The sequence below is a fragment of the Perca flavescens genome, chromosome 17, assembly GCF_004354835.1.
Source record: "Perca flavescens isolate YP-PL-M2 chromosome 17, PFLA_1.0, whole genome shotgun sequence".
NCBI lineage: Eukaryota > Metazoa > Chordata > Actinopteri > Perciformes > Percidae > Perca > Perca flavescens.
This window is the reverse complement of record NC_041347.1, coordinates 2878231-2905103: the sequence shown is the minus strand read 5'-3', so window position 1 is coordinate 2905103 and position 26873 is coordinate 2878231. Positions and strand designations below refer to the sequence as shown.

Below are 26873 nucleotides of genomic sequence, written 5' to 3'. Positions count from 1 at the left end.
ACAAGAGCTCTTTTCCTATTGGTTAAACAAAAACATTCGTCTTCATCATTGGTGGTGTTACTGATCAAATTTTCATAAATAAGCTGTGCTGGCCTGAAAACTAATTTATAAACATAATTTCCACACACCAACTACTACATTTGGAATAACAATACTATTCAATGTAAAAATAATTCTCTGTTTATGGAACATAGGTACAACGATTTTGCATAAGGCAAAAAAAATACCAGTTCCAGCCCCAGACTCTATTTGCTGTTTATGAACACCTGAAGCCCCACTCTCCATGAACTTCAGCTGCAGCTCCAACCTTGGTTCAGGTACAGGTGAGAAACAATTGCGGTTGCAGTCTTTGTCCCTTAACGTCCTGCAAGCTATACAGTTGCAGATCTAGCAGTACTTAAAGATTCAAGAATTCCAAACTGTACGGTATGCAAAATCAGTGACTGTGCAAAATACATTTGGCAGAAATCAAACAGGAGACCAGTTACGCCACAAGATGGCACTAGTCCAACAATAAATATGCGACCTGCGAGAAAAAAAAAAGCAGTGAAGAAGAGGAAGACTTCCGGTTCCAGCGGTATGTACATGTACTTCCTGTGTCGCCATGCACATGTGGTAAACAAGCCCTGTGAGTGCAAGCATGGACTCTTCATCAAAGTGGAATAATTTGCCCAAAGGTCCGAGTCTAAAGAATCTGACAGAGGGAGGATTTGGCGTCCTGAAGGAGTCTCAACATGCTGCTGTTCAGGATTTAACAAAAGCTCACATCGAGTCGTTTGACCAGGCTGTCACTGACGGACTCACCCGCGTTGTGCAGGTCAGTTCAGCCTTCTGTAAATAAAGTTTTAACCACATAACAACATATTATTCCCTTAAGATACAATTAAAGAAACGTGTCAGTTTAGCATTTAATGAAGCTGAAAACTTGTTTTTCAAACTACAACGGCTTGTCTTTAAAGTTAACTTCAATTGAAATGACTAATGAATAAAACTGCTAATGTCAAGTCAAATAATGTTAACTGTTAATGTGTAACTTTTTTAAAGCGTGCATCAACGTTAACAGTTAGCATAACTTAACGTTAGTATATGTTTTTAGCAGTGTTTGCTAACATTTGCTTCGAGTAGTTCTCTATTTTTTTGTTTTTTTTGTCAGTTCTGTTTGAGAAGCTAACATGTGATAACAATATAGGACACATAACGTTTTCCTTATTTATAATTTGTAACTTGAAGAACGAGTGAGCTGTATTTTGGTTTTGCTAGGTTACTAGCATCCGCACTCAGTGAAAGTTAGCCATGTAGCTTTCCCCTCTTAAACTTTCACAACTTGTATTGTCCGTTTCAGTGCTCCTGTGTACATTTGGTTCTCACACTCAGTTTGTTGTTGCTTGGGCTAATCTCCTGTCAGTATTTTTCCTGCAAAGTTTTAAATGTTTTTGTGGTGTGACATATCTTTCTCAGTCCATCCCCCCTTTGGAGTTCACATTCAAAGAGGACAGGATCAGCCTTGCGTTTGTTGAAGCCACGCTCTACAACCCAGTGGTCGCCAAAGGGAGCATCTGCAGGGAAATGAAGGTGTTTCCAGCAGAGTGCAGGGGCAGAAAATGTACATACAAAGGAAAGCTGGTGGTAAGTTTGAGATGTAATTATTAGGGCTGCGATGATATGCTTTTGTCCCGATTATATTCGCTCACGATACATGGGTGGCGATTCGATTTGTATTGCGATTTTCATGTATTGCTTTTCTAGAAGTATTGCGATTCGGTAGTATTGAGTATTGCACTTTTCTTTTCCTACTTTAACAAAAAACAAAAGTTGAATAATACACTTCTAGAGACAATATATCATGAAACATTTCTAAAGACTGATATAATCATACATAAAGCATCGATTTTTATTTATTTTTTCCCCACTCCTAGTCATTTTTTAACAATTGTATTTTTTGCCTAATCCTAGTGCCTTCCAGGCAGCAGAGCCTGGAAGGAGACGTTGGGGGCTTAAAACACCAATAAACAACTACAATATTCAGAATCATTCAACAGAATAGTAACAACATAGACAATAAACCATAAACCAAATAAACATATGTATAAGTGACACCATTAGCCCATCATACACGTCTCTCCTCAGCACAAAGCTTCTTAGGAGCCCTCCAGAAAGCTCAGGTACTTTCACCATTTTCTAGTATAGACATCCAACCTGGCAAACTGTTTATATGACATTTTTTCAAACGCTGCCACCCTAGCCCAATCTTAGTAATTGATCTAAACTGCATGTGGGGGCATGATAATTCTGATCAGTTCTTGAACTGCTTTTGTTTTGTATCACTGCAGGCGGACGTCAGCTGGTCAGTCAACGGAGTTCCCAAAGGCATCATCAAACAGTCCATGGGTCAGGTGCCCATCATGGTGAAGTCCAAGATGTGTAACCTGCACGGCATGTCCCCCAAAGAGCTTGTTAATCACCACGAAGAAGCAGAGGTACGGCACACATTTTAAAACAAATGCAAGATGAATCGAAATGCATTGCATACAAACATATTTATTAATAAGTTACTAACTCTGTCCTTAACATGAACAGGAAATGGGAGGTTATTTCATTGTGAATGGAAATGAGAAGGTTATCCGTATGCTGATAATGCCAAGGAGGAACTATCCTATTGCCATGTCAAGACCGAAATGGAAGAGCAGGGGCCAGGGATACACTCAGTTTGGTAAATATAACCTTTTAATTTAACGTGCAGAAGTACAGTAAAATTTGTATTGTAATAATAGTCTAGGCTCAATAATTCCAGCTGCGTATATTGCATATCTTTGTGGATGTCATCAGAAATACCCTCTCACAGGTATTTCAATGCGTTGCGTGAAGGAAGAACACACAGCCATCAACATGAACCTGCATTATCTGGAAAACGGGACTGTGATGCTGAACTTCATCTACCAGAAAGAGCTCTTCTTCCTCCCACTAGGTTTTGCACTTAAGGTAATAACAAGGGTTGATGTATTTTAGAAATTACAAAGCCTGCAGCATTCATTATTAAGTGAAAAATAAGATATTAAATATCGACATAACAATACCTTAAAACAGTGTTTCTGAAATGGGTGTATGTGTACCCTTTGGTGTACTTTGGAGTACTGCAGGGATTACATGAAATGTTTTCAAAATGCTAATTTAAAAATATGTCATGCATAATTCCTAAAATAATTATACTATAATAATGAATCAATTTATTGATGGATTTTAACCATTTGAAATGCAGAATTTAACCCTTTTGCTGTCCTCGGGTTGAATTTGACCTCTTTTTCTAAAGTTTATATAATAGAAATTTGGGTTTTCAACTAAATTGCCCCAAATGAACACGGATGGTTCCATACAACTCTCTTCGCAAGTAAAATGAAGGATTGGATCAGTACATTGTTTTTATTCAATTGTATAGCATTTGAAAAAAAAAAACGGTTTAAATGGTTTCAAAACCGTATCCTGACTAAACTTTGTCAAAAATGTTTTTAAAACAAGTGTTCATTTTTAGTTTTGACTCGGGAGGGTAACACAAGGGTTAAATGTAGTAAATCTATCACTACTAGCGCTGTAGTGTACCTCATACAGACTTATGTTTTCTACCAAACATGTTTAGCGCTGGTCAGGGGTTACTACAATTAAAAAGGGATTACAATAGTGAAGAAAGTTTGAGAATCACTGTTTTAAAACCTGTTAATCCAGTTGATTTTTCTTCACACTTGTCCAGGCGCTGGTGGACTTCACAGACTTCCAGATCTACCAGGAGCTGATCAAGGGCCGCGAGGACAACTCCTTCTATAAGAGCTGTGCGTCGGAGATGCTGCGCGTCGTCATGGAGGAGGGCTGCACCACCCGCGCCAAGGTGCTCAACTACCTGGGAGAGCGCTTCAGGGTCAAGATGAGCCTTCCCGAGTGGTACACAAACGAGCAGTGTGCCAACTACCTGCTGGAGTAGGTTTTTCTGACAGATGTATTTTTTTATGTTTGTTTAATGATTAACTATTTTTATTAAAACACGACACACAAAACAACATATGCAACATGAACATACTGAGATGGCTAGGGTAGCCATCTCACAAGCTTAATCCTGGAGTGATGGCACCCCTTCATTCCTCCATCCTCTGAAAAGAATCTGTCTGGCTATCATTAAACTAGTCTGGACCCAGCGTGTGTGCTTATCCATCCCGCTTAGAATTAACCCATCTCCCAGAACATAATCTTGTGCTGAATGGAACCTGGGTCCCTGCAGTCTGACATAGGTTATCATGTTACCCTGTAGAAAGTTCCTGGACCTTATCGCGGGACCATAGGACATCAAGTAATTGCCCATCCTCTGTCTTATGGCGTTTTTCCATTACATGGTTCATGCTCTGCTCGCCTCGACTCAACGCACTGTGCGTCCCTTTTCCATTGCAGATTTTAGTACCGCCTCAGCTTGGCTGGTCGTCATAGCGACTGCCGTGGGCGTGGCTTGGTAGCATTTCCCCCGACTCATTTCCTGGTTCTCCTTCTCCGTAAACAACATGAAATCAACAAGATGGTTAACTTTTCCTGCTCCAGATTTCCCACCGTGGTCAGAAAGAACAGGGGAGACACTTTGTTTCTCTCACTATATGACTCTAGAGTCACTACTCGCTGTGGAGCTAATCGCCGGCACACTCTCACTTCTCCCTCGCTCACTAGCTCCCCACACACACACGGCGGCTTGACACACACACCAGCGAACAAGTATAACCATCAATCCACTTGTATGCTACGGAGAAAGCTCTACGTGGAGCCTCCGGCAGCAAAAAAACACAGCTGGCTAAACTATTTAAAAATGCCGTCTGTCGCTAGCAATGCAGTGATACGTGACGATTCTTTCCGACCAATCTGTAGCCTGCAGGGTTTCATGTCACCTTCTCAGCTCGCTTGGAACCTTGACTGAGGAGAAACTAAAAAAAGTACCTGTTAGCAGGTACCAGGGACTTTTTTTCGTAATGGAAAACCAAAAAAGGCTTGTAGATGCGAGGCGAGTAGATGCGAGGCGAGGCGAGTAGGTACCATGTAATGGAAAAGCGCCATAACATTTCCAACAATTTGGTGTGTCTTTCAGACCAATTCTAAACACACTGGTGGGAGTCCAATAGAAGCGATAAGTAAATCTTGAACTGGCAGATTTTATTTTTTACTCACAGCCTGTCAGAAACAACACGGTTATGTTTTGTTTTTTTTGTTTTTTTTTGGTTACACTTTAGTAAAATGGGTTGTGTTGTGTTTTGACCAGCGAGTGCATCTGTATCCACCTGAAGTCAGACGTGGAGAAGTTCTACCTGCTGTGTCTGATGACCCGGAAGCTCTTCACGTTTGCCAAGCAGGAGTGCATGGAGGAGAACCCCGACAGCATCATGTGTCAGGAGGTGCTCACTCCCGGTCAGCTCTATCTCATGTTTATGAAGGTAAGCTCATCCAGGGATTTGAACGAGTCCTTTTATTGGCCCCTGGCGATTGCATTACGCCCGAAGGAAACGAGGCATTCTTCTTGCAAAAATTGTAAAAGCCTTTATTTAAATGGCTATTTCGTATTGAAATCTTATTACATCAAAAAGCAGCAACCCACGCGTTGCAGCACAAACGGCCCTCTTCGGGGTGTTTTATAACTAATAATTTCTTTTCTTTAGAAATTTTGAGTTATGGATTTAACCCCTCAAATATTCCCAACAGGAGAGAATGGCTGCCTGGTTGCTGTCTGTAAAGCTGTCCTTTGACAAGCGAGGCAGCAGACTGAGTGGAAGACTGAGCGCTGAAAACGTGATGAAGATATTTAACATGGGCACTGACCTGACCAAACCCTTTGAATATCTGCTGGCCACTGGGAACCTCACTTCCAAGACAGGTACGGCCATATGAGTTTAGTATGAGGCTACATCCACACTACTACGCTTTGGTTTAAAAATGAATATCTTTTGCTAAGTTTACGCCCCGCGTCCGCACTACTGCGGCGTAGGTATTCGACTTTCAATTTTGGGATTTGAATATTAGTTCTTTTTTCTTTGAAAAACATGCAAGCGGGCTCAAATTCCCTATGGTGTTTTGTCTGGATCAAGCTGCAAGCTAAATGGCCGCTAGCGGCTGGCTAATTTATGCAGCGCCATGTCGTCCATGTCAGCCAAGATCAGAGAAATGTTGAGTTACGTGCGAGCAGGCTGATGCGAGTAAAGGTCTGTATGGTTATACTGTGGCAGCCTGGTGTCGTTTTCAGGCAATTGGATAAAGGTAAAGACAGTACGACCGTTCAGAATGCTATTGCTCTAGTGAGGCACCGGCTGGCTGAGCTTTTATTCACAAACACTGCGTCTGTAGTCACTTGTCAGTGCGGCAAAAAGTTAAGTCTGAATTAACTTTTGGAGAAAAGCAACCAAGCGTCAACCTGCTGTAGAGAATCATGTGACCGGAGATCAGACTCGTCTGTCCGTATCATGGCGTGAGAGTCCTGCATCTCAAGCTTGGTCTCCTTTTTTATTTTTTCAAAGCTGCCTTCAAGTGCGATGGGAAATGTTGGTTTCCCCTTCTGCCACTGCCAAAGCTTCTAATATTCACTGTCAAAAAACCCCCGAAGCTTTGAAGCTCAAAAAATGGTATTCGGTACAGGCCTGACATTTGGAAACACTGCTGCCCCCGGTTTGGTTTGGGGACCCTGAGGTTGCTTTATAGTCTGGACGGGCAGAAACGGAGACGTTTGGAAACATCAGTCAGTCTTATCGGTTAGGTAGTTTACATACCTTTCAGGAACCTCGTCTTCGGTCCAAGATTATAAATCCCTGCGCTTTCTTTTCCCCAATTGTTGTTCTTTCTCCAAAGTGTTTTCTGTATTTTATACATCCATGATTTACAACTGCAGAGGTGTGTGTGTGTGTGTGTGTGTGTGTGTGTGTGTGTGTGTGTGTGTGTGTGTGTGTGTGTGTGTGTGTGTGTGTGTGTGTGTGTGTGTGTGTGTGTGTGTGTGTGTGTGTGTGTGTGTGTGTGTGTGTGTGTGTGTGTGTGTGTGTGTGTGTGTGTGTGTGTGTACGGAGATTAGTTCTTCTGCTGGAGTTAAAACTCTTGTGTCGACTGAGATCAATTTTGTCTTAAAAGGACAGTGTAGCTGTATAGAAATTAGTGTCTAATTAATTTTTTTTTTTAATTATTTTTTTATCGTCATCCCAATATTGCAATAAATGCATCATGAAAGGCTGAGGCATATTGTGAAAGACACTGAAAGAAAATATCAGAAGAAAACTGCTCTTTAAAATGTAGCTTTTTTTAGTGATGCCTTTTTAAATTCAATTCATTGTTCAATGTGTTAATTTGTTTTAAATTCAACAAGCAATTTGTTATATTTTAGCAGAATACTTAAAGCAGCAGAAATGCAGAACTGAGTACACTTTAAAATCTGTTTATTTATTGCGAGTAATATCGTTATAGAGATATTCAACAACGTTATTGCATATTTACCTCCTATCGTGCAGTCCAAATACAAATGTAGTTAATCTATTAAATAAACACTGTTTCCCACTGTCTGTGTGCAGGTCTCGGCATGCTGCAGAACACAGGCCTGTGTGTGGTAGCTGACAAGCTCAACTTCATCCGCTACCTGTCCCACTTCCGCTGTGTGCACAGAGGAGCTGCCTTCGCCAAGATGAGGACCACCTCTGTCCGTAAGCTGCTGCCAGAGTCCTGGGGCTTCCTGTGCCCCGTCCACACTCCGGACGGAGAGCCCTGTGGACTCATGAACCACATGACGGCCATCTGTGAGATTGTGGCCCCGAGCTTGCCCACCACATCCCTGCCAGCTCTGCTCTGTTCCCTTGGTGAGTCAACAATTCGGCTACATTAGGCCATAGGGGTGTAACGATACATCAATCTGGATCGCTATATCGATCCAATATTATCGATACAAAGTGAAAATATTGCCTTCATTTTGAAATTCCCACTTTGTTTTTATTCTTTTTATTAAAAAGGGTATTTTTTTTGATAATTTAAATGTCTTGAAGAGTTTAGTAATGAAATTGTCAAATTATATAATAATATAATAATAATAATAATAATAATGATGATAATTTTTGGTGTTTGGGGTGAGGATTGGGGTTGATCCACTCATGAAGCAGCTGTTTTTTGTTTTTTATTTGTTTTTTTTTTGATGTGCACAAATAAGTGACCGGTACCATAAGATTTTCTTCTTCCTGTTCCTTTTTTTTTTTCATTCATGCATGTTATGAATGAATGAATGAATGAATGAATAAAAGTAGATTATATATTTGAGTTCCTTTTTGTAAATATATATAAATGTAACTGTGTTAAATGGGCTTATGTATTGTCTCGTATCGGTCACAGGCCGCTGAATTGGATCGAATCGAAATCGTACCGTGGCAGACTTGGTGATGTTGGCAAATATTTAATCATTGTCCAAAGAATCAATATAATATTGTATCGTGATAAAACGTGCAACTTACTGGGGTGGCCTCTAGCTCACCCAGTAAGAGCGTTTGCCCCATGTTGGCTGAGTCCTGCAGTGGCGCGGGTTCGAATCCAAATTGCTGCCCTTTGCTGCGTGTCATCCCCCATCTCTCTCCCCCTTTTCATGTCTATCCTCTGTCGAGGGGAAAAGCCCCCAAAAAATAATCACAAAAATGCATGCGACTTACACCCCTTAAAAGCCATGAGGCACAAATACATTACAATATTACAAATTATTGACGATTCTGTCTGACAGATTTTAAAGCACATGTCAGTGGGCTGAGTTGCAATAGTACAAAATCTGTTCTGTCTCTGGCGCTTAAGGTGTTACTCCAGTAGATGGATCTCCAGGCCAAGCCTTTTCCGACTGCTTCCCCGTGGTCCTGGACGGCGCTGTGGTAGGCTGGGTGGAGACGGAATTAGCCCCGGTTGTGGTCGACTCACTGCGCAGGTTCAAGGTACGTCAACTGTATAATGTATACAGTGTCCACTAGGGGTGGGAAAAAATAGGACTGGATGCTCACTTAGATACTTAGAAGGCTTTGAAAGGCTGGGTGCTGGATCCTATAAGTGAATAATCATAAATAAAACTACTAGGACTGCATAGTTTATTGCCAAACAACGGAAGTTTCGGGCAGTGCCCTCCCTCAGCGGGTGCACGGGCTATTAAGTGATTTTTTGGCAAAAAATTTGATACTTTTTCCTAGAATCTTTTTTATTTATTTTTTTTACCAATGATTCACCTAAATATATTCTGTTTATACGGTACCGCCGACGGCGACTACATTCAATTCAATTTTATTTATAGTATCAAATCATAACAGAGTTATCTCGAGACACTTTACAGATAGAGTAGGTCTAGACCACACTCTATGATTTACAAAGCCCCAACAATTACAGTAATTCCCTCAAGAGCAAGCATTAGCAGTGGCTATTGCGACAGTGGCGAGGAAAAACTCCCTTTTAGGAAGAAACCTCGGCAGACCCAGACTCTTGGTAGGCGGTGTCTGACGGGGCCGGTTGGGGGTGTGATGGCGAATATAGTCTCATTAAAGATAGTGGAACAGTGACTTTGAAGGTAGTCGTTGTAGTTCATGTCACAGCAGGGTGTTGCGGGATGAAACGTGGCGCTGCAGAGCACGGGTGGGTGCAGCAGACGCAGCAGGATGCGGCCGGGCGTTGAAGGGAATCGCAGAGCTAGGACTCAGGGGAGTAAACTCCCCAGAGCTAGGTTAGTAACAAGCAGTTCTGGGACAGGATGCATACAAAAGGAAACAAATGAAAACATTGATGAGAGGCTGTACTGGCCTGCCTCCCTCTACTCTCACTATATTATTGATTATATGATCAATAAATCTGTTGACTACCAAGAGAAGCAGGTGGGCCGGGTTAGGCGGACGCTGCAACTCCTCACTCCACCATAGACCCATATCTAACCTAACTATAAGCTTTATCAAAGAGGAAAGTTTTCAGTTTATTCTTAAATGAGGTGATGGTGTCTGCCCCCCGAACCCAGACTGGGAGCTGGTTCCACAGGAAAGGAGCCTGGTAGCTGAAGGCTCTGGCTCCCAGTCAACTTTTAGAGACTCTAGGAACCACCAGTAACTCTGCATTCTGGGAGCGCAGTGCTCTAGTGGGACAATAAGGTACTAAGAGCTGTTCTAGATAGGATGGTGCTTGACCATTTAGGGCTTTGTAGGTCAGGAGAAGGACTTTAAAGTCAATCCTGAATTTCACAGGAAGCCAATGCGGAGAAGCTAAAACAGGAGAAATATGATCTATTTTCTTAGTTCTCGTCAGAACACGTGCTGCAGCATTCAGGATCAGCTGGAAAGTCTTACGGGACTTATTTGAGCAACCTGACAGTAGGGAATTACAATAGTCCAGCCTGGAAGTAACGAATGCATGGACTAGTTTTTCAGCATCGTTTTGAGACAGGATATTCCTAATTTTGGCAATGTTACGAAGATGAAAAAAGGCTGTTCTCGATGATTGTTTTAGATGGGGGTTAAAGGATATATCCTGATCAAAAGTAACTCCTAGATTTCTGACAGTAGTGCTAGAGGCCAGGACAACACCATCCAGAGTAGCTATATCTTTAGATAATGAAGTTCGGAGGTGTTTAGGTCTCAGTACAATAACTTCAGTTTTGTTACAGTTTAACATCAGAAAATTATATGTCATCCAGGATTTTATATCTTTAATACATGCTTGAAGTTCAGCTAACTGACTTGTTTCGTCTGGTTTGATTGATAAATATAATTGGGTGTCGTCCGCATAGCAGTGATAGTTAATTGAGTGTTTCCTAATGATATTACCTAGAGGAAGCATATATAAGGAGAATAAAATTGGTCCAAGCACCGAGCCTTGTGGAACGCCATGTTTAACTTTGCGTACTTAGAGGATTTATCATTAACATTAACAAATTGAGATCGATCAGAAAAATAAGGCTTAAACCAGTTTAGTGCAATTCCTTTAATTCCGACTAAGTGTTCTAATCTCTGTAACAGGATTGTATGGTCAATAGTTTCAAAAGCAGCACTAAGATCTAATAAAACAAGTATGGAGACAAGTCCTTTGTCTGCAGCAGTTAGAACGTCGTTAGTGGTCTGATAATAAAGGATTTTGCGGGAATACATCTTCAATTTTGATACCATATGCCAGCACGAGGTCGAGGGTGTGGTTAAAACAGTGCGTGGCCTCATGCACACTCTGAAGCCAATAGAATCTAGAAGTGAGTTGAAAGCAGTAGTAAGGCTATTGCTGTCAACGTCCACATGGATATTAAAATCACCTACAATAAGTACTTTGTCTGATTTAAGGACTACACATGAGAATTCAGATAAAAATTCAGAATACGGACCTGGAGCTCGGTAGACGACAACGAATATAATTGGCTGTACTGATTTCCGTGTTGGATTTTGAAGATTAAGAACAAGGCTTTCAAAAGAGTTATAATTTAGTTTAGGTTTAGGATTAATTAACAGGCTTGAATCAAATATGGCTTCAACTCCCCCTACTCGGCCTGAGCCTCTAGGAATTTGAGTATTAATATGACTGGGAGGAGTCGCTTCATTTAGACTAATATATTCTTCATGGCCCAGCCAGGTTTCAGTAAGACAGAATAGATCAATTTGATTATCAGATATCAATTCATTTATTAGTACTGATATTTAGTAATCCACATCTAATTTTCCTATCCTTTTCTATCATTGCAGTGGTAGTTTTAATTCCAATTAGGTTGTTAAGTGTTGCCCCTCTCTTGGTTACCTTTGATTTAACTGATCTTAGTCGAGGAACAGACACAGTCTCATTTTCTTTTGGGACAGGCTGTGGCTGGCGTGAACTGGATGCTAAATTGACTATGTTTGCAGTCAACTTCTTATTACTTAGGGGCTTCACCACTTTGTATGGTCTGTTGTTGATTATAATTGGAATAGTACTAGTACTATATGTTACTGGAATAGCACTAGTACTACATGTTACTGGAATAATACTAGTAAGTACTACTACATCATATCCGTACGGACGGAAAGCGGAAAATGCAGAATATCCATGTTATGTACTTATGTATGTAAAGTGTATTATTCAACTTTTGTTTTCGTTAAAGAAGGAAAAGAAAATCGCAATACTTCTAGAATGCCAATAAATGAAAATGGCAAATCAAATCGCCAGCCATGTATCATGAAAGAATCGAATCGGGACAAAAGCATATCGTCCCAGCCCTGGTGTCAACTGTCTGTACCACCCACACTGTGTGTGCAGGGAAACTGATATTTAAAACAAATACCTTCAGGTGCTGAAAGAGAAGAAGATCCCTCCCTGGACTGAGATTGTTCTGGTTCCAAAAACAGGCAAGGCCAGCCTGTACCCAGGCCTGTTCCTCTTCACAACACCCTGCCGCATGGTGCGGCCCGTACGCAACTTAGCTCTCGGCAAGCAGGAGTTGATCGGCACCTTTGAACAAGTATGTGTACACTATGATTTAAAAAAATAAATATATAAATAAAAGATGATGTGGTCGTTATATTAGCAAGATACCTGAAGCACACAACTGTTAATTTGTTTTGCACATCGGTTGCTGAAACCTTTCTTTAATAGTCTTTTTCTCTGTTGCTCTAGCTTTACATCAATGTAGGCATCATGGAGGATGAGATCGAGCCAGGAGTGACCACACATCAGGAGCTCTTCCCTCACAGTATGCTCAGCGTGGTGGCTAACTTTATTCCCTACTCGGACCACAACCAGAGTCCTAGGAACATGTACCAGTGTCAGATGGGTAAGTTTTAAGACGACTGTTAAGGTGCTGACGCACTAGACAGAAGACAAAGAACTAGTGGCGACGAAGACTTTTTTTGCGGGGGTGCAAATGTTCCACCAAAACAAGTTCCTTCCTGAGACTATTTAGCAGAGCCCCCGTCGCTGCGTACGGAGCTTAGTGCCGGCCAAAACGATTGTGATTGGTTTAAAGAAATGCAAACAACTCAGTGTTTCTTTCTCCTATCCCAGTATGTGTGGTGTAGCTAGACCTTACTCCACAGGGCTGTGGAGATAGCTCTGGCAATGCGAGACTAATTGTGTCTTGGCCAAAACGTTGAACTTGAACACATTGTAAAGACTGCAATCGACGGCCAACTAGCGTGAAAGTTCTGCGCCTGCGTTGGAGGAAATAACCCTCCATGCCAGCAGGCGGAGGTAAGCTATTTGTCATTCAAAAAGGGAAACCGTATGTATAAACCGTTGCTATGATACATAAAACTAAACAGCATTTTATTTACTTTTCATATATTACTTTTTTTTTTTTTATCCTGTGTAAATTTTGTTATTTTAGTCCGTTTTTTCAGAACACATATTGTATGTTTACTGTCCGGGTTTGTTTTGCACTGTATGTCGTAGGGGTGCACGATTCAGAAAATGTCACGATTCGATTCAATATCGATTTTTAGGTTCAAGATTAGATAGATTAAAAAACAATTCTTGATTTAAAAAAAAAAAAAAACGGGAAATGGGAACTGCTGCGTTCGTGTAGATGAGAGAAGCAAAGTGTATGCGCGTTGTCCACACGCTACATTATGGCCAAGCATGCGCCCCTAAAATAGCATCTGAATAACGCGCTACTGACTTTAGACTAGCGCCACTGACTTTAGACCAGGTTTTTCCTGATCAGTGGTGGAATTGTTTTCTGAAACCTCAAAATAGCACCAGGGAACGTTTGCGCCGGAACACGCCTCCTCTTTTCGCTGAAGCGCCCCCGGGAGCGCAAATACATTCCCTAATTTACCGACGTGCGTCTGTGGAGGGAAAACTCCGCTGTGCGTCGGGTGCAAAATAGGAATGATACATGCGTCGTGTACAAAGGCAATTGCAAGAGTGCAAGATGGGGCCCCTAGTGTGTTGACAGAAAATCAACTTAGATGTGCTAATCTGATTTTCTGTCATGACCGACAATAAAGTTTTCTGAATCAGAAAATTTGCCCAAATCAGCCAGTGGCAGCACAGAGCCTCTGCTTCATTCCCTGTGAAACCGCAAAAACTAGGGCGACAGGCGCTCATCGTCGTGCCTAACTTTGACCAACGGCCGGCCGACCATGTCCCTGGTGTGTCAGCACCTTTGGGGGCCCCATGCACCTACACAGGTGTACAGGCCGATGCAATTTAAATACTTCAATCTTTTCATTACCATTTTGAGCTGCTGTGAAGCATCACCCTTGCAGTCATGACGCATTGTGTCCACCAGAGATTAATCCCCTCCTCTTTTCAGGTAAGCAGACTATGGGCTTCCCCTTGCACTCCTTCATGGATCGCTCCGATAACAAGCTGTACCGGCTGCAGACCCCACAGAGCCCACTGGTCCGGCCCTACATGTACGACCACTACAACCTGGACAACTACCCCAGCGGAACAAACGCCATCGTGGCCGTCATATCCTACACAGGCTACGACATGGAAGATGCCATGGTGAGGAAAACACAAGTCATTTTTTTTCATGGTAGAAAAGTGGCAGACTGATCTCCTAAAGTGTATGACACGCCAATTCGTATTCCGTTTTTGTGTGAGACGCATAATCGCTTTTTAGCGTGTTTATCAACTGACCTACATTATGTGTGAAAAAGTTGAAAGTGGAGTGAAATATAATTGTGACACAATTTGATCATATTAGATTGTGAACAAGTCGTCATGGGAGAGAGGCTTTGCACACGGAAGTATCTACAAGACTGAGCTGGTGGACCTGGCAGAAAAGGTGCGGGGAGAAGACGGCGTGGTGTTTGGGACCAAGCCAGGTGACCCCAAAGTGAACGATAAACTGGACGCTGACGGACTGCCATTCATTGGCTCGACCCTTCAGTACGGAGACCCCTTCTACAGCTACATCAACCTCAACACTGGCCAGACCTTCGTCAACTTCTACAAGTAATTTCATCATCAGAAAAACAAGTTCTTTAATACCAACACTGCTTACACACTAGTGCAGTGGTTCTCAAACTTTTTTCAATAATGTACCCCTTTTGAATTGTTTCTTTAAGCCAAATCATTTCGGTAGAAAACATTTTTCACAGGAACAGTACAGCGATGTCAGCGATAGATTTACTAAACAACAGCCTTGTAACTGAAAAAACATTTAAATGCTAATGAGAAAAAGAGACAAAAACTATAAAAAAGACAAAAACTTGGAAAGGAAGGAAGCAAGGCAAGAATAGATCAAAATAGTATCAAAAACAGTGACATAAGAAGAAAAAAGCGAGAAACTTGTAAAAAGTAGAAGGATAGGAAGGAAGGTAAGAATAGGTCCAAAGAAGGCGACACAAATGTCACATTTTAAGTAGAAGAAAAAAAAAGTCTACATAAAGAGGAACAGTGTTCTGGAAAACAGCCTTGTAACTATTAAACATTTTGTTAAAGGTGCAATATGTAATATTGTATGTAATACTGGCAGCTAGCGGTTAAAATAGTTACTGCACTACCAATTCAAAATACGGGAGAGTCGTATCCCCCGCCCCCTCCTGCCCAGACTTGAAGTTCACGGAGGTTGCCAGGCTGAGACCGCAGCATTCACAACAATGTTGCTAGACGCTTTTCTCACATAGCCAGACATTACTCCACAGCACAGCGGAGTAGCTAACGGTAGATGCTAGTCTCACATAGCCAGACATTACTCCACAGCACAGCGGAGTAGCTAACGTTAGATGCTAGTCTCACATAGCCAGACAGCACAGCGGAGTAGCTAACGGTAGATGCTGGCTATATTGACAGTCATAAAAGCCCGTGGTCACGCGAGCTCTGTAACCAACTGACAGACACACCTTTTCGGGTTAAAATTACAGTATGAACCGCTAAAAACACAACAACCTCACTGTCCTCTCCACACGCCAGTCAGGCACACTTCCTCGGCTTAGAATTACAATACGAAACGCTAAAAATACCACTACCTTGCCGACGGAACACACTTCATTGGCTTAGCATTACGGCAACAATCGCTAAACACACTGCAAACTCACAGTCCTCTCTTTCCGATTTACAGCCCCCCTCCAATGGCTTAAAATAACTCACCGTTGTCGGCTCCAGCCGCTGAACTACACGTTGTAAACAGCCATGGCCCGTTTGCCTGGTCCTCCCGGTAACGTTAGCAGTTAGCAGGGTTAGCAGGGTTAGCCAGGACCAGTCGGGATCACTTTACTGGCTATGTCTCAATTGTTTTTGCGAGTAAACCAACTCGGGTACTCTAGCTATATAATTCAATGTGAGTACACAAATGTTGAAATGACATAAAATGCCCGTCCCTAGTAGCTGTGATAAATTAGCCTGCTTTCATGGCTGTACTACCATTACAGCTGTAGCGCGCTGGGTTTACGTTTTTACAGGTATATCTGGCAACCCGGCCTGGCTGTCAAACTGGGCCGTTGATAAAACATAAACATAAATTCCGTCACGGAATGTAAATTTCAAAAAGAAATAATACTGACATTAGCATTGTTGTCAGAAAAGATAGTATTTCAGTTTTGACATGTTTCCTTAATATCTGATGAGGCATTGGTGTCATTTTTTGATTTATTACAGTACAAATATTACAAATAGGACCTTTAAATATCTCACGTACCCCCTGCAGTCCTCCAAAGTACCCCTAGGGGTACACGTACCCCCATTTGAGAAACACTGCACTAGTGTATTTAATTTTGCAGCTAAACCTTTTGAAATTACTGGTACTGTCCTCGACTAAAGAAATTCTGTTGACTAATTGATTAAATTGACAGATCTGTAAAAAATGAGTTTCTCCACAGTCGTGCAAAAACACCATTTTAAATCTTGTTCTTTACCACAGATGTGCTAAGTTTTTTGATAGAAGTCATTAGGGCTGGGCGATATGGACCAAAAGTCATATCCCGATATATTTTGGCTGAATATCGATATACGATATATATCCCGATATTTTTTTCCGCAAAGTGAGAGCAAATGTTCAGTCAAAGCCAAAATCAAATATGACATGTCACAAGTAGTTTCATAGAAACAGTTGCAAAATCAAATAAATAATAAACCGGTTTCTTCACCTGGTTCATGATTAAATGCTCAGCTGTTCAAATAATAAAATGTAAACTTAAATACTGTATAACAGGAGTACCTTTTTTGAAATCAAAGCTCCATATTTGTGATTCGTTCCAAAGGTCAATTAAGCTTTTGATATTAATATAATCTACTTTGTTCAAAATGTAATGCCTCATGCCTGTAAGCCTAGGTTTATAGTCCTATTCTTCCACTTGATACTGCTTCCACTTAAGTAAACTAAAAGATGAACTATCGACTACAAAACAAAGAAACTAATTAATGTGTTAATACAAAGAATATTTATTATGATCGGTTCACAGATCTGAGTCCAAACGGAAACTTCACCCTTCTGAACTAAGAGTTTCTGCTTCAAGGTGAAGTTTAAAACAGACTGAAATGTCCAGGCTCATTCCTCCACTATTTATTTCTGTATGTATTTATCGTTACATGTAATTTTAACGGGCACTGAGCTCCAGATCCTGCAGCCGCAGAGCGGTCTCTGCTGCCCCGCTGTAGCTTCTCTCCGTCCGCCTGCCGCCGGCAAACTTATTGGAACTTTCCGCCGATATCGACATACAGGTCGTCCTGGACTACGTGTAAGATCCTACTGATCACCACTCTGTCTTTGGCTGGTCCGATTTGGATCAGCGGGGACCGGCGCAGCAGCGAGGCAAAGCTGTGTTTTTCCCGGGGGAAGAGACGCTGCGGCCGGCCACGGAGCTCTCCGCCTCCCGCTGCCGCCGGAGCTCAGATTGCTGGTCGAAGGCGGCATACATAATCATAAAACACATTGTCACCTGTTAAATGTTATTCATTGCTGTTTGTTCTTTTCATTTCCTCTATCGAACATAATTAAGCAGTACAAAAGTCCGGCATCTTTAGCGTTGATCTGAATGCCTGTTCCAAGATGGCGGCGGTTTTGACGTATGTTTAGAACCTCAAGGCGACATCTGTGTATATATCTATGGGAGCAAGGATCACATTTGAACTATATCGATATATGCGATATGGTCTAATTCCATATCTCATTTAAAAATATATCGATATATTTTTTATATCGATATATCGCCCAGCCCTAGAAGTCATTCAGCATGAAAAAGGATAAGAACATGACTAATCGACTAAAGAAATCTTAGTCTACTGAGAACAAAACGACCCATTAGGCGACTAAGAAGGGGCAGCACTACAGTTTACAAACCACAATGTGAATGCGTTTTGTTTTTTTCTCCTAGGAGTCAAGAGGCCTGCGTTGTGGACAATATAAAGATCTGCAGCAACGACACTGGCTCGGGCCGTTTCAAACGCGTCTGCATCACCATACGAGTGCCACGAAACCCCACCATCGGGGACAAGTTTGCCAGTCGCCACGGTCAGAAGGGAATCCTGAGCCGCCTGTGGCCGGCCGAGGACATGCCCTTCACAGAGAGCGGCATGGCCCCCGACATCCTGTTCAACCCGCACGGCTTCCCCTCCCGCATGACCATCGGGATGCTAATCGAGAGCATGGCCGGCAAGTCGGGCGCCCTGCACGGCCTGAGCCACGACGCCACGCCCTTCACCTTCTCAGAGGAGAGCTCGGCACTCGAGTACTTTGGCGAAATGCTCCGGGCGGGCGGATACAACTTCTACGGCACGGAGCGGCTCTACAGCGGCGTGAGCGGCCTGGAGCTGGAGGCCGACATCTTCATCGGAGTCGTCTACTACCAGCGGCTGCGTCACATGGTCTCCGACAAGTTCCAGGTGAGGACCACGGGAGCGCGGGACAAAGTGACCAACCAGCCGGTGGGAGGCAGGAACATCCAGGGAGGCATCCGTTTTGGGGAGATGGAGCGAGACGCCCTGCTGGCCCACGGCTCGTCATTCCTGCTTCACGATCGCCTCTTCAACTGCTCGGACCGATCCGTGGCTCAGGTGTGCGTCGACTGCGGCAGCCTGCTCTCCCCTCTGTTGGAGAAACCACCACCCTACTGGTCGGCCATGCGCCACCGTAAGACTGTCTGCACTCTGTGTGGTAAAAGCGACTCTATAGACTCAGTGTCTGTCCCTTATGTGTTCCGCTACTTTGTAGCCGAGCTCGCAGCAATGAACATCAAAGTCAAATTAGACGTTAAGTAAATTTTGCAGGACAACCAGTAAAGATGCGTGTCTTAAACGTGTCAAATCAAAGTAAGTGGATTATGAAACTGCTGTGTGTTTGATTAAAATTGGTCTTTATACCCTTTTGAAGCTGCTACAATTAACCATGCTAAATAAAGATTAAAAACAATAAACTGTAAAGCCATGTGTGTAAGAATAGCCAGGAGCCTGAGAAGTTAATCTCCTTCGTCAAGTGTTTTATTTGCCAAGATTTTGCGGAAATGACAGAAAAGCAGCATATGATGGAATGAATGTGTTGACATATGTTAAAGGTGTGTAAAAATAAATAACCCAAAGGTCTTTTTGTACAGTCACACTGAGTGTTGAATAAAAATGATGCTGTACCATTGTACCAAGAATTCAGATCCTTTACTTAAAGTAAAAGTACCAACTCACACTCCATGTGGATTCTGCAAATAATAGTACCAACTCACACTCCATGTGGATTCTGCAAATAATAGTCTTAAAAAAAAGAAGTATTATCAGCAAAATGTACTTTAAAGTAAAAGTACTCATTCTGCATAAAATGCCCGTATGCCATATTATATTATTAGATTGTTGATGCATCAAAACATAAGCAGAACTGTGTAGCTGGGTAATTGTGGAGTTAGTTTGAACTACTAACCTTTTTGAATCTTTAACAATCTATTTGATCAGTGTATTGTGTATCTTTGAATGTACGTCCTTAATGTGTTTAGTAACTACAGCTGTCAGAGATGTAGTGGAGTAACCGTGTGCTTCCCTCTGACATGTAGTGGAGTACAAGTAAAGAAGCAGAAAATAAAAATACTCAAGTGCAATTTTGAGATACTTGTACTTAAAATGATGGTTCGGAGTAATTTCACCCTAGGGTCCTTTGCACCATGACCTTTATTTAATGATTAAATAAGGTAATGTCTCCAAACTTACCTCAATTATTACTTGTCTCCTGCTAGTTATACTACAGCACTTACTTAAAAAAGTCAAAGTTAAATTAATAAATATTTGTGTTGTATCTCTTTTCGGTGTTGTAATTTGTAGACGGCCCTAAGCACTAGTCTAACTGCAGGTAGCAGCAGCAGCAGTAGCTAGCAGAAGAGAGCAGGCAAGTGTTCATAAACTTCTGGTGTACTTACAAACTTTCCAATCCATCGTTTTGTGAATGCATAACCTATATGTACTACTGTAGACCTTTGGTATCATTTCTGACATTATTAGTGGGGTAATTTACGAAATACAAACGTGGGTCCATTAGCCCCTGCGCTAAGCTATTCAGCTGATAACACTACTCTACGCTAACTCTCCCAATGTTCGACCCAGGTGAAAAAAGCTTCTGGGGGGGTGTTTGGCTCGAGGTCATGGTGCAAAGGACCCTAGGGTGAAATTACTCCGAACCATCACTTTAAGTGCAGCTGTGTGAGTAATCTTACTACAGACTCCGTGTAGGATGTAGTGTAAGATCCATAGCAGAAAGCATAAAACAAGTTACAAAAAAAAAAAAGCACCCTTGTTGAATTTTGTAAAATTAATCATTAAGGCTGGGTATCATTCCAAAAAGTTGATGCCAATACCGTAACTTTGATACGGGTTTCTGAACAATACTTTTACCAATACAAATTTTATAAAAACCATTTTAGCAAAAAGAAATGACAACATTACGGCACTTACTACGCGAGCCCGGTCTCTGTGTGACGGAGAGTTTTTCCTGTGTGTCTCTACGACGTGTAACGTGAGACAGTTTTCAGAGTTTGAGCTATTGAACTCAGGAAAGAGGTACAGGGTTCCTCTGTGCAAATATAACCGGCATAAGCACTCATTTGTTCCTCTCTCAGTCAACCTCATTAATGAGCAGCGATGAACGTATGAATATGAATTCATTAATGTATATCTGTGACTGAATGTGTGTATGGATATGAATGGAGGAATGAATTCATATTTATAACTGAATGTATGGATAAATGAATGTTTATTTTATGCTTATGGAAGTAGGAATGAGTGTGTGTAAGGCACGTATGGGAGAAGAGAAGAATGTAGGAAGGATGGCTTTTAGAAAGTATAGAAAATGGTAATTTGCAATTTGCACAGCTCTTTGAGTAGCCCAAATGTTTACTGTACATTTGTCTTTTAATTATTTTAACCTTTGCTTGCTGTGTCTCTGTTGTAACTCTTGCAGCAATTTCTCTCTGTGTCCAAAACACAAATTTCTCCTTGGGGAGACCAATTAAGCTCAGCGTAAATTCTAAAAGGAAGACTTCATATACTTTTTCCATCACTCATAATGATCAGCTGTTTCATGGTATGTCACTTGTCAGTAGTAATCAGATCCAGTTGTGTCGTTGTTAGTTAAACCAATCGGAGTCGGCCATTTGTCACGAGCCTATCACAGCATGACATCCTGCTTTAAAATCGGATCTCTCTTCCGCGTTTGGCAGTTGTCGTTTCAGGAAATAGAGTGCGTCCCGCCTCCTCCCCTTCTGCCACCGGTGGTCACGCCCTCGGGTTCGGGTGTCGTGGTTCCTCTGCTCCTTCATCACCACCTCCAGTGTCTGGACTCCATCGGGGGATATGTTTGGGTTTCCTTAACCCTTTATGACATTTGGTTTCAATGGAGTCCAATCTCCAGAGACTTGTTATATTTACATGTTTGTCTGTACAATAAATATGTTCATAATTGCAAGGAAGTCTCTCCTGATTGAAATAAAGATACTTTGAGCAAATCACCAGCATCATTAGAGCTTGGTAGAAGCGTGCTGCATGCTTATTGGCTCACTGTCGCTGATGAGATTTACTCCTTAAGTATTGACATTTGGTATTGAATGACGAGGCATTTTCCGATACTCGATGCTATGGAGGCAATTCGGTCTGTCTAAATTTGGCACCCAGCATTATTATAAACAGCATTCATGTTTTACCATTTCCATTCCAACTAAAAATAAATCCCACAAAATTCCCCTCATTCACTTGTATTACACATGGTTTCAATTACCAGTTCTTATTACTCCAGTTTTTGCAGAATATCTGGCAGGTCCAAGACAGTAGGGATAGTGTAGTCTGGTTTCACTGAACCATCGGGCACAGCACCTCCTGCACTGCTGATCCAAACGGTAGCCCGTACCCTAGCGTTAAAGCCCCCCTGAATATCTGTGTCCAGAGAGTCTCCCACCATGACACAGTCCTGGGCCTCCACCTCCAGCATGTTGAAACACAAGGCGAAGATGGAGGCGAACGGTTTCTGCTCCGCGTGTTCTCCCCCGATCACGATGGCATTGAAGAACTCCTCGCATGCGACTGCCTCCACTTTCTCCCTCTGAGTGCGAGCTTCCCCGTTGGTCAGCAGCAGCAGCTTGTATCCACTGCGCAGTTGTTTCAGGAGACTGCAGATCTCAGGGGACAGACTGAGAACCTCCAGGCGACTGGTTTTCCACAGGTAGTAGCACTTAGCGGCCAATGAGGGTGTGGAACAACTGCCCACTGCTTCCTGGATATAGGCCTGTAACAATTATTACATCATTGTCTCATCGCAATTTTATTCATGTAATCAAGGTTTCTTTGTTTAACTGCAATTAATTGCTAACTCTTAAGGGGTATGACTGTTGATGATAATTCATTTTTGGGGGGGGGCATTTCCAACTTTAAAAGGTCCCATGGCGTGAAAATTTCACTTTGAGGTTTTTTAACATGAATATGCTTTCCCCAGCCTGCCTATGGTCCCCCAGTGAGTAGAAATGGCGATAGGTGTAAACTGAGCCCTGGGTATCCTGCTCTGCCTTTGAGAAAATGAAAGCTCAGATGGGTCGATCTGGAATCTTCTCCTTATGAGGTCATAAGGAGCAAGGTTAAAGTTCTGCACCAAGGCTGAATTTTGGGAAAGAGACTTCAGATACAGTATTAGGGGACCACTAAGGTCTATATAAAAGAGACTTCAGATACAGTATTAGGGGACCACTAAGGTCTATATAAAAGAGACTTCAGATACAGTATTAGGGGACCACTAAGGTCTATATAAAAGAGACTTCAGATACAGTATTAGGGGACCACTAAGGTCTATATAAAAGAGACTTCAGATACAGTAGTAGGGGACCACTAAGGTCTATATAAAAGAGACTTCAGATACAGTATTAGGGGAACACTAAGGTCTATATAAAAGAGACTTCAGATACAGTATTAGGGGACCACTAAGGTCTATATAAAAGAGACTTCAGATACAGTATTAGGGGACCACTAAGGTCTATATAAAAGAGACTTCAGATACAGTATTAGGGGACCACTAAGGTCTATATAAAAGAGACTTCAGATACAGTATTAGGGGACCACTAACGCCTATATAAAAGAGACTTCAGATACAGTATTAGGGGACCACTAAGGTCTATATAAAAGAGACTTCAGATACAGTATTAGGGGACCACTAAGGTCTATATAAAAGAGACTTCAGATACAGTATTAGGGGACCACTAAGGTCTATATAAAAGAGACTTTAGATACAGTATTAGGGGACCACTAAGACCTATATAAAAGCATCCAAAGAGCACCATGTCATGGGACCTTTAATGGACAGAACAGCTAGGTGTTAAAGGGGAGAGAGAGGGGGAAGACATGCAGGAAATTGTCACAGACTCAAACCCTGGACTTCTGCGTTGAAGCATAAACCTCTAAGCATGTGCGCCCACTCCACCAACTGAGCTAACCCGGCCACACAATAATTGTCAATTTTATGTTCATTTAAGAAAAAAAATACAATGTTTTATGTGATAAAAAGGCATGGTTTACTTAATAGGCTGTGTACCTGTGTTATTACATTATCTGGGTCACATAACCGGGATATAACCAAAAGATGTATCCTGGGATTCATTCCAAACTTGAATTTCTTTGAAAAAGTAATACATAAATAAACATTTTTAAGAATTTGACTGAAAGAGACAATTATATTATTAATCACAATTATTTCTGAGATTAATTGTACGGCAAAATTTGGAATTGTTACAGCTCTACCTGTATGCTCTCCTCCCAGTGACCCACCCGGACCTCATCGATGGATCTGCCGGCTGACGGGTCAAAGCGCTCATGGAAAAGCTTCTGCTGGAACTTGTCACAAATGCTGCTGATGGTTTTGTCGTCAAGGGCCAGTGTGCTCTTCAAAAGTTCACTGGTCTGTAAGATTCAGACACAACAGATGACCCTTTAAAACTGAAAACACGTGTATCTAATTCGGCGAGAAACCACAAGAGGTCAGCCTCGAGATTGTTTTAGAGGTTTAGGCCAGATATCTTCACGAGGGGGTCCAGGACCCCTTGGGGGTCCTCATTGTTACTGCAGGGGGGACATTGAAAATGTCTTAACACGAATCCAACATATCATAAATCAGCCTATTTGGGATGAAAACATTAATGATAAGTTTACTGGCCTATAAGTAAGGTAGTCACATCCACAGATTCAGTTCATCCTAAGGATTCAGTGTGCCACATGTATGTTTAACATTAAAACATGATTTATAAAATCATGCCAACAATTATTATTTTAATAGCTAAGAATTATGAACTAAAAAAAGGTATGTGTAAAATCTTTAGGCCGCCCTACAATTTATTCTAGGCCCAGTTTAATAGGTAACTTAATTTGATAAAATATCTAGTAGGGGCGCCCTGTAGAGCTGGACAATATATCTATATTATATCGATATCGTGATATGAGACTAGATATCGTCTTAGATTTCTGATATTGTAATATCGTAATATGACATAATCGTTGTCTTTTCATGGTTTTAAAGGCTGCATTACAAGTAAAGTGATGTCATTTTTTGAACTTACCAGACTGTTGTAACTGTTCAATTATTTACCTTTACCCACTTAGTCATTATATCCACGTTACTGATGATTATTTATCAAAAATCTCATTGTGTAAATATTTTGTGAAAGCACCAATCGTCAACACTACAATATCGTTGCGGTATCTAGGGCTGGGCGATATGGATAAAATCAGATATCACGATATTCTTGTCCTAATATCTCAATGTCGATATTGTGGCGATATTATAGGGTTGACAATTGGTGCTTATAAAAAATATCTTCACAATGAGATTTAAGATAAATAATCTTCAGTAATGTAGATTTAATGACTAAGTGGGTAAAGGTAAAAATAATAGAAGAGTCTGGTAACACAGAAAATGACATAACTTTACTGTAATGCAGCCTTTAAAACCAGGAAAAGACAACACTTGCATTTACGATATTATAATTTCCAAAATCCAAGACGATATCTAGTCTCATATCACGATATCGATATATTGCCCAGCCCTAGTGGTATCGAGGTATTTGGTCAACAAATATCATGACATTTCATTTTCTCCATATCGCCCAGCCCTAGTGCCCTGCTCCTCCTCTCTTTCATTTAAGGGCTCCTTGGCTTAAGAAACACTGACGACCCTTGGTTTAGGCTTAAGTGCAATACAACCGTCAACTTTCAACATTCTATGACTGCTTGTAAAATATTAAAAAAATGTAAAACAATGAATGACTTCTCATCTCTTGAGGAACATTATGGACAACATTGCCAGATGATTTGAGTTGGTTATTTATTGTTATAAACTGTATATTTATGTGCACATTGTAAAAAAAATAATCCCTGTATTGTTATTTTTTTCTATTGTAATAATACTGTGTTGGTAATAAAAGAAGAATATACAGTGGTGCCCAAGTTAATTTGTAACACCTGTGCTTTTACTGCTCTCACAATTCAAACGATCTGCTGTGTAAAAAAGGCCTGTCAATCCCAGTGTACATGCCCACCCAGTACCGAGAGGAGGTGCGAAAAAATACCTGTGTGGGTGGACCCCTTGTGTGTGTAGTAAAGAGGCTTTAAGCGAAGTACAGGTGTCTCAAAATTGTAATAGAGTAAATGTAGTTAATTTACTTTACACCACTGACAACAGTAACACACAATTTTAGCTCAATTATCGCTTAATAGCGTCACAGGTAGTCACAAAGCAACCTGAATTAAATTAATTAAACGACATTTAACGTTATGGTAGTTAGAGACAAGTCACCAGTCCACGTAGTAGGCTACATTGAACACGTATAGTAGCCTACCTTAAACATTACATATATGGAAGCTAACTTTAAATGCTACATGAAGAATATCAGACTTTATCACCTTTTGTATGGCCACTCTACCTGCCCGACTTGTTTCAATGATCGTGTTGTCTAAGTCAAACAATATCGCCTTCACAGCTTTATCGTCCATTGCCGCAGCACACTGTTCATTCTACATAAACACATATTACATTGCGGAAGTACTGCCGGGTAAACTGCATGATGGGAGTCGTAGTTCTGATAAATGCAAGCGTTGAGGTAGGCCTATTTGCGAGCTTATTCCTTGAGATGGCGCCATTAAATCAAATATTTTTGCCAGCAGTTCCTAAGCTTTACAATGAGCTCTCCACACGGACTAAGCGCTGATTTCCGCTGCTCCACTTATAATGACTTTACATGTAATTACATGAAACCTTGTTAGTGTCATTTAAAGGAAATATAGACAAGAGAGCTGCTTATATATAAGCAATAGAAATGTAAAAATGTTACAATTTCAAAATACAATCAAAATTTTCAAAACCTCCCCAATTTTTAAGGGTAAATAGTCACTACAGACACATTTTGTTTTATTAGATAGGCTTAATTTAAATAAATAACTGTAAAGGCAGAATAGAACGATTTAAAATATGAAAAATATGAAAGAAGTAT

At 41.3% G+C, this 26873-nt stretch overlaps 2 protein-coding genes across 3 annotated transcripts; one reads left to right on the top strand and one right to left on the bottom strand.

The window, feature by feature from the left end:
• The first annotated feature begins 10 nt into the window (after positions 1 to 10).
• Positions 11 to 19516, top strand: polr1b (RNA polymerase I subunit B). Of its 2 annotated transcripts, XM_028602751.1 has the most exons (17): positions 11 to 323; positions 466 to 577; positions 678 to 817; positions 1459 to 1626; positions 2331 to 2477; positions 2578 to 2710; positions 2843 to 2979; positions 3743 to 3966; positions 5282 to 5453; positions 5719 to 5890; positions 7563 to 7844; positions 8815 to 8948; positions 12287 to 12457; positions 12613 to 12769; positions 14252 to 14448; positions 14651 to 14901; positions 18261 to 19516. In XM_028602751.1, exons 2-17 carry the CDS (start codon positions 520 to 522, stop codon positions 19141 to 19143), a joined length of 3426 nt encoding a protein of 1141 aa, XP_028458552.1. In that variant the 5' UTR covers positions 11 to 323; positions 466 to 519; the 3' UTR covers positions 19144 to 19516. The 2 variants fall into 2 exon arrangements, with proteins under 2 accessions (XP_028458552.1, XP_028458553.1); XM_028602752.1 differs by lacking the exons at positions 11 to 323; positions 466 to 577 and having other exon boundaries at positions 584 to 817.
• A 971-nt stretch (positions 19517 to 20487) lies between these two features.
• On the bottom strand, positions 20488 to 26417 carry nanp (N-acetylneuraminic acid phosphatase). Its single transcript, XM_028603766.1, has 3 exons — positions 26287 to 26417; positions 24133 to 24291; positions 20488 to 22633 (listed from the first exon to the last, which is right to left on the bottom strand). Exons 1-3 carry the CDS (start codon positions 26374 to 26376, stop codon positions 22139 to 22141), a joined length of 744 nt encoding a protein of 247 aa, XP_028459567.1. The 5' UTR covers positions 26377 to 26417; the 3' UTR covers positions 20488 to 22138.
• Positions 26418 to 26873: the final 456 nt, after the last annotated feature.